The sequence below is a fragment of the Oryzias latipes genome, chromosome 12 (genome assembly GCF_002234675.1).
Source record: "Oryzias latipes chromosome 12, ASM223467v1".
NCBI lineage: Eukaryota > Metazoa > Chordata > Actinopteri > Beloniformes > Adrianichthyidae > Oryzias > Oryzias latipes.
The window spans coordinates 3,529,182-3,543,657 of NC_019870.2; the positions used below are offsets into that span (position 1 = coordinate 3,529,182).

General features: G+C 40.3%; 1 protein-coding gene across 1 annotated transcript; it reads right to left on the bottom strand.

The window, feature by feature from the left end:
• Positions 1–343: 343 nt before the first annotated feature.
• On the bottom strand, positions 344–13,442 carry tbca (tubulin folding cofactor A). The gene is made up of 4 exons (XM_004074503.4): positions 13,081–13,442; positions 6,453–6,558; positions 4,002–4,088; positions 344–784 (listed from the first exon to the last, which is right to left on the bottom strand). Exons 1-4 carry the CDS (start codon positions 13,131–13,133, stop codon positions 704–706), a joined length of 327 nt encoding a protein of 108 aa, XP_004074551.1. The 5' UTR covers positions 13,134–13,442; the 3' UTR covers positions 344–703.
• Positions 13,443–14,476: the final 1,034 nt, after the last annotated feature.

The window sequence follows — 14,476 nt, forward strand, 5'->3', positions numbered from 1 at the left end:
GACGTGATTTATCCGAAAGAAATATAATTATACCTCCAAATAAAATAATCAGCATTGAAGAGCGATTTCCTTAACGAGATGGAGCGGGGTGGATGTCACGGAGTAGCAGCGCCTCATTAGGGCGGTAATGACACTTTGGGGGTGATCCCGATAATTATCGAAATCTGTAAAATACGGATCAAGTCAAATGTAACCTTAATTTGTCTGGCAATTGAGTTCATTTATTAGTAGGACTATTTAGGCGGGACTCGGAGGCCTGGTGGAAGGTGGGCTTTGGATAACGGATGAGCCGGCGCTCCGTCACTCATGACCAGCGGCAGCATTTGTCATCAGACTGACAGGCTTCCCCAAAGAGCTCTCATCTTTATTGAAGGCATCAGGATCACAGCTGTAAACGGCAGCAGAGAAACACACTCAGCTGATGCATCAATTTGGGGACACGACGTGTCCTTACAAACGTTTAAAACTGGATTTTACCACCGTACATCGTTAGGAATCATTGAAATAAAAAACAAAACAAAAAGAAGTCCAGGTTTTTTCAGTGTATAGTCAACATTTTTCACCGTGTTCTAGTGGTTTTCACAAAGCAGAAATAATTACAACAGAGCAGAAACGAAGAGTGAGCTGGGCTGGGCTTCACGGTTCCACCGGGAAAGGCCTTGACGAATGGAATGGACGTTGTAGGCGACAGAGTGGGAACGCGTCATTCGTCGAGCTTCACAGAGTCCAGCATCGTCCTGGCCTCTTTGTACTCCTCTGACTCCGCCAGATCCTCCTCTGCTTCCTGGAGACACACAGTTGGAGTTAGAGCCGCCGCCTGCAGCCGCACTGACGGACAAACGACCACACAAAACTTCATTTTAGCCGCAACGGAGGACGGCGTGGCCTCGATGGAGAGCATCTGAAATCCTGAGGTGGTCACCGTGGCAACAGCCCCGTTAATGAGCTGCCACGAGGGGGGGGGGGGGGGTCTCAGAGAAGTTACAGTAGAGACCCGCAGGTTTTACTTGAGACGGGTTTTGGCTTCTTCTTGCCATAAAAAGAATTTATAATCTGATATGCTGTACGATGGGGAGGAAACACGTCACGGGTCACACAAACACAAACCGGATTTTATTGATTTTTCCCTGAAATTCTGGCCTTAATGTCAGAATTCTGATGTAAATGTCAGGATTTTGAAACATTCTGACATTTTAAACCTTTTAATTTTATAATCACAGGAGTTTACAGTTATTATTCTGAGATTTACAGTAAAATACTTCGGTAAGAAAACAGAATCCGGGAAATGAGGTTTCATTCAAACATAGCAATCAAAATATATTATATTTTTAAATTGTGTTCATCTCTAAATGTCAATTTATCTGAAGCACAAATGTAGTATTTGCTCAAATTCTTCACTTTTATGTCAAAATTTTAGTTTTAAAACCTTTAAGACGTGAATAAAGTTCTTCAATCTCAGACTTTAGATGCAATTTTGACCTTGAAATTCCTAAATAAACTAATTCTTCTGCCAAAATCTCAATTATAACTCAACGTTCATGTATTAATACAGAAAAAACAAGTCTGGTACACAAACTGAGATTTATGTCAGAATTCTAACTCCAGGAACTTTTATTAATTTCATGATCATGGGCGATAAAAATCAAGACTTTGCATTTTATAACCTGAAATTAACGGTCCAACTCTGAGAAATTATGGATTAAAATGAATGAATAACCGTCACTTTAGACTTCAGGTAAAATCTTAAAATAAAGTCAAAATCTTGACCGGACTTGAATTATGGAGACTAAAGCCTCTAAACTTTTTATCCAAACCGATTTGTATAAAAACTGTTATCTGCCTACAAAACTGGTCCCAAACCCCTGGGCCACAGGTAAACACACAAAAAAAACCATCTGGCAACTGAAATTATTTTTGCTTTGTTTCTCATTTTTTTTTGAACGGGAAGGGAGTTTTATTTTGAAAAACTACCCGGCTCTCTCCTCCACATCCGTCCATGACTCTTAAATACATCCTCTAGCTTCGTGAAGCGGCCGCTAAGTTAACAGCCTAAAAGGTAACAAAGTCAATACAAAACATTTTTGGAAAGTGTCTTTGGGGAGAAACAAGCCGGAGAAGTAACAAAAGACGAGCCTTCAACTTCAAAGAAAACTTAATTGCACTAAACATAAGTCTTGTTTTGAAATATGAATTAATTGCAACTTTGCTCCCACGTACCAAGCCGCTCTGCATTTGCAGCAACTGCCTTTTTAATGTTGCAAACACACAGCTGAAGACGTTGCATACATGATGCACTCACGTTTTTATCGTCATCGTTATCATATGTAGAAAAAAGAAGCTTGCTTTTATGACGGATGTATTATTTCTATTTTGTGGTTTTATCCATCACAGCTTTAAAGTCGGACGAGGCTGAAGTTGGCGTCTGGTTTGTTGCTTCAATTTGCCGGACCGATTAAGGGAAAAAAAAAAAAAATAGACATTTTAATTGGTCCAACGCAAAACTTAGAAACCAAAGAAAGTTTAAATATCATCTGGAGATTGGGATTAAATAAAATAAAGTTGCTGATTTGTGTGAACTTGTCAAAAGCGCGTTTAAGAATTTTCCTAGAGCAAAACTAAACAAAGCAGGCGTCTGTTAAAGACCCACTCCGTTGAAAACCATCCTTTTGGTGTTTTTAACTTGCAATGGAGGACAAACATATAATAATTTAAGATGAAAACTGCATTTCTGAGTATTTCTTTATCCAAATCGGGAGCGGACGGAAAATATGCTGTTTGAAAAAGATTGTATTTGTGATGCAGCAACTAAAACGGGCCAATGTCTAAACTGTACGGCTGGATAGATCCGACATTGCTCGCCATTTTTGCTGTGCCACTAATGTTAGCATGGAATTGTAAGGGGCTGTAAGCTAGCAGGAGAGAGTGCAAATGCAGGGATGATGGGATACCAGTGGAGGCTTACTTCACGCAGAACAGTCCCGCCCACAACTCGATTTTACAAATCAGAAACAACTTTAACAAATACACAACTTTGTTTCATCAAATCTTTATCTTCTGCAAAATACCAACGGAGTATTAGGGTCACAATTAAAGCAAATAAATAAAATAAATTCATGAGAATAAAGCTGTTAAATTATGAAAAAAAGTTGTAAATTTACGAGAATAATGTTATGAGAAAAAAGTACAAATTAAGTAGAATGAAGTTGTAAAATTATGAGAACAAAAGCACAATTTCAGAAGAATACAGTCATATTTGAGGAAAAAAGTCAATTAAAACAGTGATCCACAACCACCGGGCGCGGACCGGTACCGGGCTGCGGGAAATTTTGGCACGGTGACGCATAGAAAGAAAAAATAATTTCCATTTTATTGTTTTTTTTTGAAACAACGTTTTATTTTGAAAAGTGACCGGATTCTCTCTGTTACATCCGTCACACTAAAGCTCGTCAAAGTCGCGACACCAAACGTCACGTGATACATCCCGCTAAAATTAAACCCAAACAACCAAAATGAGCAAAACTTCTTTATTGTTAATATTATTACTAAAGAGAAAATACCACCCCCGGTCCACGGTAAAAGTGTCTTGGATGCAACTCACCCCCCCCACACACACTCACACACACACCGGTCCGCGGTAAACGTGCCTTGCGTTGTACCGGTCTGCGGTGACAAAAAGGTTGGGGACAACTGAATTAAAAGAGCCAATATATTACCAAAATAAAATTATTTCACAAAGACTTTTAGTGAAACAACATCGTTTAATTATACATCTAACGGTTGTTGGAGGCTTTTTCAACAAAACAAGGCCCTTTTGCTTGTAAAATTATGACTTTTTCCTCCTAATTTTACAGCTTTATTCTCATAAAATTAGAGAATAAGAGTTCTGTCAACACTATCCTAAGAGCTTAGATGCTTTCTTTTTAATATATTAATTTTATTCTCCCTGACAAGAATCCTATTTTTACCTTTTTTTTTTTTTTTAAAGGAAGACTGGAACTTACGAGCAGCTGAAGCAGGTCTGCGTGTGCGATGGCCAGACGGCGGTGACAGTCTGGAATCATCATTTTGCACTCCTGCAGAACCTCCATCTGAAATCACATCAGCCTCATAAGAACCAGAAAAGTGTTTTTCCAAACCTCGTTACCAGCTTTTATTAAAAGGAAACATCTGGAGGAACACAGACGTGGCACCAACGCCGGCCGGGGAGTCCCTCACGCTCTCCGGTTAGCGTCTCCACGAGCCGGCACTATGAAAAATGTTATTGAGTTATCGATCGGGCGGCGGGGGACCGCCTGCACACCTGGATGAATGAAGGAACCTTGGACTTGCCCAGCCGTGGCTAATGTGGAATTCCCCCCACCGGCCCCCTGAAGAGCATAGAGGAGTAGGCTAACACCGTCAGACAGTCTCTCCTGACAGATGCTTCCTCTGAAGCATCACACAGTTACACATCCTCGCCGCCGGCTTGCAGAAAACTTTGACACACTCATCTGCTGAAGCTGAGGGGAGCGGAGGTGCATGGCGAGGCGGGGAAGGGGGGGTCAGGGTGCCCTCCCAGCACGCTGGAATGATCCCATCAGTGCGGGATTATGACGACACTTAGAACCTATTGATTCCATTAAGCTATAAAGCTCCCACCCATCCTTCCTCAGACCCCTCATCTTCAAGCATAATCCATCTGGCCCACTAATCTAAACATTTAATACCAGTGGAGCGGCTGCAGCAACACAACCGCCGCCCGGGAAATGAGCAAACGCCACAAACGCTGAACTGTTCGTCTGCCGTTTGTGTGAACGGTAACACCACACAACACCGGCTACGCCGCCGCCTGCACGTTGGCGAGTACGGTTTGGGTTTTATGATGCAGAGCACACTTAAAAAGCTGAGTTTAGTCTGTAACATTCACCACAGAAACATTGTAAAGTCACGTTCATGTCGCCCGTGGCAACTTCCAATGAAAAGTCTATGCAAACTGTTTTCAGGGGTGTGCAGACGTGGGTCATTTGGGGTATCATTTAGGTCATGTTGACTTAGCACACGTTGCAAATTCCCCTTATACTGTGCAGTCCCACTTTGTACGTAGCCACTCCTTGGTTGCCTGGGCGATGTGTTCGGGATCAATGTCATGCTGGAGGATCCAGCCACGTTTCAGCGTCCATGGTCTTCCCGATGGACGGTTTCTGTCCGAAATGTCACAACACGTGGCCCCAATTAATCCTTCCCTTGAGCCGGATCAAACGTGCTGCGTCCGTTGAAGCACAGCAGCCCGATATCATGATGTTTCCACCCCCGTGCTTCACACTGGGTGTTCTTGGGATGCAACTCAGCATTCCTCCTCCTCCAAACATGGCCAGTGGCGTTTCTACCAAAGATTTCCATTTTGGTCTCCTCTGAAAACGTGACTTTCTCCCAATCCCCCTCTGGATCATTCCCACGGTCTCTGGGGAACTTTAGGCGGATCTAGAGATGTGTGTTGGCTGAAGCAGGGGTACCTTTTGAGCTCTAAAATGATCTGAATTCTTGACAATGTCTCCCCTCTAGATCTCTTGATCATTTGAACCGCACCAGAGGTTGTCAGTAATCCTATATTTCCAATAACTGCTCAGACCGTTGATTTCTTCTCAGCAAGTTTCTAGCTTATTGTTGACTGGTTCATCCCAGTCTCGTTCAGGTCTACAATCTTGTCTTTTGACAGCTCTTTGTTTTTCGTTATGGTAGTCAGGTAGTAGTTGGGCTGTTTATTGTGTGGACAGATGCCTTTTCTACAAATATTCTGTTTAAACAGGTGACATTAATACAGGTAACAAGTGGAGGATAGAAGAGCTTCTTAAAGTCGTCGTAGCAGGTCTGTGTAGGAACTATATTTTCATTTTCTGTACTTGTAAAACAAATACATTCTTTACAAAACAAGCAATGCGTTTTCCCTGATTTTTTAATTCTGTCTTTCACAGTGAAAAAGCTTTGAATACATAAATCTAAAGCAAAGTTTTCTGGTGTTTTTTTCCTCTCACTGAAATGACTTAAAACATCAAAAGTAATGTGTGCTGTAGGACAAAGATATACGTCTGTAAGAGAGCAGAAAAGGAAATAAAAAGGCTTCAAAGTACCAGATAAAGTTTCTTCTGTGAATTCTTCTTTTATTTACTGTCATTCTAAAACCATCTGTTTAGAATCATAAATAGTCAGGGAAGGTCAGGTGTAAACTGGTCTAATTCTGTCCAAATGAGTCCTCTGGTTTATTTCTTACAAATAAATGTGGGTGGAAAGAAAAAATAATTCAAAAATAAAAGATTGCTTTTATTTCTGATCATAAAACCTGCTTAGAAATATCTGTAATGACCTGGGGCTTCACACTGAGGTGGCTCTCAAAACTAAATGAGGTGACCCCGTCACTTTGACCAAAACATGGCCGACCTGTGGCTAAAGATCAGGATGGCTGTAGCCTCAGATACCTGCTTCTTGATGACGTAGACGTCTCCGTCCTCTGCTTTCATACGCTCAATCTTTGCTTGTTGCTGCTTCTCCTCGGAGATGTAAGACACCTTTTCCTTCGCCAGTCTAGGAAAAACCAAAGGAAGAAAGGGTTAAAGCCGGCGACGGTGCAGTTCTTCAGAAAGGTGAACTCAGGGCTGGAGCATGAAAGCAGCACAGCGATGGTCACTTTTTACAGAGGAGGCCATCAGTCCTCATCGTCTCCACCGACACAGGAAGATCATCTCCCACAGGATGGCGAGAAGCAAACCTCAGTAACACGCAGCATCACTCCTGCTTCTGCTGCCAAGTCCAGGTCAAGAAGAGAGAAACACGACACGGATGCGCTTTAACCGCAACCATCGTTGAACATGAAGGATATCAAAGCCTGACCTCAATCAAAGACCAACCCCGATGAAAATCCTGTCTTTGACATTACTTGTGGTATTTTACTCATGGAGGACATTTAGAAAAGAAAAGAAAGCTCAAAATTGCAATTCTCAGTCTTTCTTTATTCGAATCGTTGTGAATAAGGAGCAGACGTAGACATAGAAGCTCCCAACTCCAAGCTCTCAGCAACAGCGAAGGGAAGGGGGGCGGAGATGCTCGGTGCCAACGGGCAGAACTCTGGGGTAAATTATTAATGAACTCCTGCTGCTCTACACAAACTATGTCCAAGAAAACAGTTTTTGGATTTTGGCTTAAATCAGCATAATCATAATAAAAACACCACTTAAAATATTTTGAAAATGGATCAAAAGATGTTCAGAGGGAGACTTTTAATGTGAAGGTAGATACTTTTTGTGGCTTTTTCTGCTTTAAAACAGATTTTTAAGCTCTGTGATAGCCTGTTCATCCTCATGGCGAACCGCCATCGTGGTGAGGAAATCATCTGCAAACCTGAACTCCTCATAATATTCAGTAACTTTATGGATTGAGTTGTCACTGTAGACCAGTGTGTTTCCACCAGTGTGCCGTGGGAAATTACCCTCATTAACTGATCTAAAAACATTTTCCATCTCCAGGATATCAGCTCTTTGTTCATCCAAACAGGTCCTGATAAAACACTGAGTAGTTAGGAATATAAAAGATTGTAAAAGACTTTTTTCTTTGTGTTTGATAAAAATGACGGTACCACAATTTAGCTGCAGCTATAACAGTTTTCTAAAAAGTCCCGCCCCTTTAACTGTCTCCACCAATGATTCTTTGAGGCTTAATCACACGTCATCAGTCTGACCAATTGGTTCAAGTCTTCACTACCTTGTTCTGATTTAGTTCATAAAGTCTCTAAGTTCTAAACAAAAATACCAGCTAAAGCTCGTCTTTAGCGGTGTAGCTTTCCACAGAATCCGGTATCAGACCGTGGAACAAGAGAACAAAACAAAGAAGCTCAGAGAAGCGAGTCTTTCTGCGTTTGGCAGCTGTTTGCACTACATCTCCCATGATGCATTGGGTTAAAGTGACAGCATCTCAGCGCACAATGAATCTTCGTTGTTACACGTCTTGAAACCACAACGAACACGCATCAAACAGTTTTGACCTGAAGGTGGCGCTCTCTGTGAAGATCAGTGGTGGTTTTGACTGAAGGGTAAAGACAATATAAGACCATAAACCTACCGGTTTTTATAATATTGATTTGTTCTGCAGATGAGGTTGTCCACAAGTCTGACATTTGTTTTAGTGAGAAGGTTTGAGTCAAAAAACTTCTTCAATCATCACTTTGCCTCTTCTGGGATGATTGATGACTGAGGAAAAAAGTTACAGAAAGGGCAACGTTTGAATTAAAGCCAAACGAGGGTCAAAGGTCAAATAGCCCTTGAGCAAAACACTCAACCACTAACTTGTGCATAGTTAAAGGGGCAAAGTATTTACAAGGAAAAAATATAAATTAATGTGAAGAAGAGAAATATTATAAAATGCTTGTAAGAAATAAAAAGGTTTAAAAAAAGGCTATTTCAAAAGTAATAGATCGCTTATAATTGAGTTTTTTTAATGACTTTACATAATAACTACAAAAATAAGTATTCCACCTTCCCCAGTTTATTCAGAAAAGTTTAAAAGAAAAACTTAATTGTCTTTACGGATCAATAAAACCAATCTGTGGTGTGAACTGAATTCATTTTTTCCCTCATACATTATGTATTTTGTAAAAAAATTGACAACAACAAACACGAAATTTGCTTGTTTATAAAAAAATAAATTAAAGAAATTATTAATTGGTGACGGTAAAACAAAACATTTATGAAAAATGACATTGAACCAACTGCGTGCCATGCCGTGTCTCCTGTACAGAATGGGATCAGTTTTCCAAATCTACATAACCAACAAACACGTCTGTTTTAATTTTAGAATCCTGCACTTATGAAAGTTTGAGCCTTGGGTGTCCAAAAAGTGTAGAAAGCGTACAGTTAGGAGTTTTACAGCCTTAAAACATCTAAAATCCTACTATTTGACCTGGTTGAGAAAATTTGACAATAGTCTACATGTGAATCCAGCTTCACATTTAGATGGTTTCATGTTAGCAGTTTGGTTTTCGTACAGACTGTGATAAAGAGTTCACAATGAACATCAGCTGGAAACTAGTATTAGTCAATTCTGGTGACCCAAAATAGATAATAACCGCTTTTCCTCATCAGATTGTTAAAGATGTATACATTTCAAATTTAATGTAAAATAAAAAAATAAAAAATAAATTAACTTTTATTTTGAAAGTCAAAAATACTCATTTCATTCTATTGTCATTCCAGTTGTAGATCTGAGTCCAGCCTCCCCCCCCCACAAAAGATAGTTAAACATTATAGTTGGATCAATGTTTCTTTAAATGTGGCCGTTAATTTCCCTCACTGGTAGAACTAATTTAATTTCAGTTTGCGTTTTTTTAAATAGATCAGGGGAAAAAAGAATAACCCAACTGAACGTGAACTTGACTAATGATAACCATGGCTGTTTGTTTTAGCACTTTATAACTGTGCACGTGTTGACTGTATCACCCCCCCCCTCCCAGCTCACAAATCATTATCTGACGCATTCATGCCCCCCCCCCCCCCAAACACACACACTCCCACACACTACTACTACTTCTTACAGATTAATTGATCGTCAATTCAATCCCTAATTTGAACCAAGTCAGCTGGTAAATAGGCTTCTTTTTATTGATTGGTGGTGAAAATGGGCCTAAGTACATTGATAAATTTTGATTATTTATCAATTACCGGCCAAATGGAAGTAAATCTATTAAACAGAATCAACCCTGATTGGCATAATGGAGTCTGAAAATATTGCTATTGATAATGATTTCACACTAATTGTCTTTTTCCGGCTGTGGCCGCTTGTTGAATGACAACACAAATTTCATTTTGCACGAAATCAGCTGTGTGTGTGTAAGTGAGTAATCCTTCATTAGTCCGTCACATTACTGGAGACCCTTCCCTCCGTGTTGCGCTGCGCCTTCGCCTATCCGAGGACGCCAGCGGCACTCTGTCATATTTTACATCAATTACAACTGGTTGTAATACGGTTCCATCAAGGAGCTTTTCAGCGGGCGCCATATGCAGCGGCAGCTCCTGAGTGATGCCGCCGGCTCGCGGCAACGGCTGAAGGAGGCGGAGAGAGGAGGCCGGAATCATTTGAATAAAACCCCAAAACAGTCTAATAACAAAACGTCCATTCCTCCCCTTCCAGCCCTCATGTTAATTCCTTATTTCTCCAGACTAGGCTGCTGTATGAATGAGGGGTGGGGTTGTGGCTGGTTTTAAATAGACCTGCCACCTCAGGCTTAATGGAAAAGGCAGCTCTCTGGAAAATAGAAAGGGAATTAGGGCCAGCCGACACACACTCGGCCACCTTCTCCAGCACTGTATTTTTGAGCGGTGCTGCAGTCTGAGCTCGCAGCCGAATGACAAAAGCAAATTACTGTTGTCATTTTATTAAGGGCATCCGCCTCGGTGGGGGCACAGAGGCGCTGACTGGAATAGACCCGATGAAAAGAGCTGGCTGGTTTTTCTATGCCGAAATGCATGAGAGGGTGGAGGGCGGGTGTAGACAAAGAAACGGGAGGCTGACCAGGACACGAAATTATGAAGACACAGAGAGCAGTGACACTGTGTGCATTTACACCAGACAGTTTGATTAAAGGTTCATGTCAGGATGGTGGCTTTGGTCTGGAGGGGGGGGGGGGGGGTAGATATATCTCCTGTCGGATGTTCAGAGAGTTTATTCAACCTGAAAAGCTCAGCACAGGAAGGACAAGAGCCCTACTGTAGCTGACCGACAGCAGGTGGACCCGCCATGCCCTCTGAAGGAAACTCATCCTTCAACAGAACCACTGACTGTATACGAGAACTGGACTGAATTACCCTCCTCCATGCTTCAAACAGGAAGTAGCAACTGGCTCCAAGAAGCCAAATTCCCACGGTGCTCTCTAGATCAATAAACAACTGTTACAGTCAGTCTGTTGGTCAGAATAAACATTCTTGCTCCGATACCTTTTTTTTTAAACATTTCTTTGGATAATTCTCTTATTTTATCATATTTTTTTTTCTGTAGTACAGGTTTTCAATAAAAGTATTTGGTCTCACATCCAGTGTTCAAAATATTCGATAGACAGATTTCGCCTATCGAGTGGTAAGGGTGTAGCCATCTCTAACAAGCTCACTCCTCAATGGCAGAAGTAGTTGCCATAGAAACGTCGACTCAGACCGACTTGGACCAATCATTGCTTACTGACTGACGACGTCTGGTTCCAACATGGCGGTGTCCGTGTTGTGCAAGACTTAATTTTGTTGGTGAGGAAAACAGAAGTCATGTTATGGGTGACGTCACATTTACTCGTTCCAGTTCTCAAATACAGTCAATGATTCGCACATCCCGAAAAAAAATGGCAAACGCCATATGTGGTTCACTAAATAGTGAGGGAATTCGGACACAACCTAGAGGTTTGCTTAATGTTGAACTGAAATAGTGGAGAGAATAGAGACTAGCTTGCTTTTACAACAAGCACCTACAGTTTCTGCTTTTAAAACTTTCCAGCTGATGAACACAATCACAAAGATGGAGCTTCACTGTGAAAGAAAATAATAAGAAATTTGAAGGTTCACATGTTCTAAACACTTTTTATTCCTAAGAGTTTGCCGGGTTTATGTCTTGGTGTAATTTGGTGTCCAGATTGAAATTTCACCTCTAAACTCTGATAATCCTTGCAAACTACAACGAACAAGTGTAAATGGGGGAACAGCTGAAAAACATTAGTATTTTGAACTTTAACATGTTCAAAAACGTATATCCAGAGATATGTGTTGGATCTATGACCAGTTTATTTCTTTGGATCAAATTTAAAAAAACATGTGTTTTACTGAAGGTTCCTTAAGAGAAGCATTTAAGTTTAACAAAAAGGACCTCCGTAAGAAGACAAACATCAACTTAGACTCCATCTTAGTTTATCATACTGAGTGTTTGCTCCATTCAAAAACCACACTTAAAGTTTTAGATCAAAAAATTGCATTTACCTTAATGCACAGATTGATCAGTAGTGCAATAAGAAAACGATTCCATTTGAACAATATTCTATCTGGTTTAATTATGAACATTTGCATAATTTTGCAATAACTCAGTACAAAGAGATGACAAAGTCACTGAAAATGCTAATTGAATTCTAAAAAAAAAAAAAGTTCATTTTAAGCCACACAATTTCTGAAAAACAGAGACCGCGATTAATCGGACAGGATTAGACATTAAAGAAATTATTGCTGAAAATGTCACACTAAGCGTATTTCAAAAATGATCATGAATTTACTTGCAGCTCAAATTAAAAAAGTTAAAATTAAGTGTTGTGTTGATTCTTGTCACTGTTTCTAACGTTTTAAAGACCACAATAATAACACCAACCACCACATTACGTTTTATATTACCAACATTTTTTTATTACGAATTTCTATTATTATTGCATCATTATCAGGTATTTACATAACAGTTAGATAAGTTCAAGGAATACAAAACTGAATTTTTATTTTTAGTATTTTGTTTATCACAGCTTGCTTATCATACTGCTAAATCAATGCAGCAGAGTTGCTGTGAGGAGGAAGAATAGGATGTTATGTTGAGAAACGCATTAACATCTCTGCATGTTTAAACAAACAGATTTTATTTACTTCATTGCGGGTAACTGTATCCTCCAAATGTATTTTAATGTGGAAGAAAAGATACCTTTATGCTCAGTCGATTTGCTGATGACGTTGTTGCGCTAACTAGCAAGTAGTCCACAAGTTGTTTAAACTCATATTTAAACACAATATTTTTTTTAAAAAAAAATCAACTACAATACAATTATTCGAAATACTTTGGCTGAAAACTTAAAGGCGTTTAAAAAGTCACGCAAAAATAAGATTACGGATTTTCAAGGTAGCCGCCAACCATAGGCCTAAGTTGCACCACCAGCAGCGGTCCATCCTTGAAACGTCGCCGCTAAACGCTCTCCCATTTCGGTGTTCGCCTCATCAGACTGCCGGGTCAGCTAAGCTAGTTAGCTTGTTAGCATTAGCCAAACAACTGCAATCCGTTTATCTAATAAATATTTGTTTTGATCTTTTTAACGTGTTAAAAACAATTCCTTACCTCTTAACGACGCCCGTTTTGATTTTGATTTGTCTTATTCTTGGATCCGTCATGGTGGCAGATTTAGAGCTATTTTTTAGTTGAAATGTGCTGGTTCGAGCTAAGTCATGGAGCAGGATGGAGTTGGAACTCAGGGATGACAAGCTAGTTTCTTCTTCTTCTTCTTGTGGTTTCAATCGCGGAAGGCGCCAATGGCACGGTGCAATACCGCCACCTACTGTGTTGGAGTCCGAGTAGGAGTGGGGGACTGTATAACTAAAACAAAAACTATATTCTCCAGTTCTCCTAAAACAAATAAAAAAAATAAAACAAAAACAATTACAACTGAAATTCTGCTTCCCTCCACAAAGCCTTCTCAAACTCAACTGCTCTCCCTCTGGCAACCGTACTCTATCCTCCAGTCTTTCTTCCCCATACAATTCACAGTGACACAAAATGTGCTCCACTGATTCCTCCCCTTTCCTGGAATCACACAGACAAGTAGGATGTTTCCCCAGTAAATGTAATGTATTATTTAAAGCCGTGTCCCCCATCCTGAATCGCGATATTAGGATTTGATATCTGGTGTTTGATCTAGGATGCATACCTTTCTCCACTTTGTCTTGTATAGTGAATTCATGTCCTCTCCCTTTCCCATTGTTCCTGCCAGCTTTCCAAAAAACCGCCTCCTAATAATTGTCCCAACTTCTGTTCTTCCTTACGTAATTTCTCGCTCCACACCACATTTTAACGCCTGCTTTGCCAGAAAATCAGCCATTTCACCCCCCCCCCATATGTGCTGGTACCCACATAAATCTGATACTGATCTTCAATGTCTCCAATCTGAACAGACTTTCGTACATTAGATCTGACCTGCTATCGGAAGAAAAAGATTTCAAAGACATCGGTGATACAGAGTCTAAGCAAATTACACAATCGCCAATTCTAATCTGTTCTAACAAGTGTAAACTAAACGACATTGCCAACATTTCAACTGCAAAAACTGAAGGATCAATTTACGTCTTTATTCCGACATACTTTCCTAATTTAGGGATACAGAAAGAAAAAACAGTCCCCTTTGTTTCTGGATCTTTAGTGCCATCTGCGTAAATGGGAATGAATGAAGCATGAACCGTATCTAACCAGTCTGCTGTGATTTCATTACCGATTTTCCTTCGTTTTGCTAACCTCCATCTTCATATGGAGATAAAAAAAACTTGTATGGTTGGAAAAACCCAGAAAAGAGTACAAAAAATCCTTAACTAGGGTCTTATCATGAATCTTTGTTACTCTTGCCAATCTAGATCATTTCCCACTACCACTCTCCCAACAGTGAGCAATAGCTCTTCTAACCCTTGTGCTATCCTATGGGGTCTAGATGACCCGATCCTCACATTGACGTGTTCTCCCTACCATG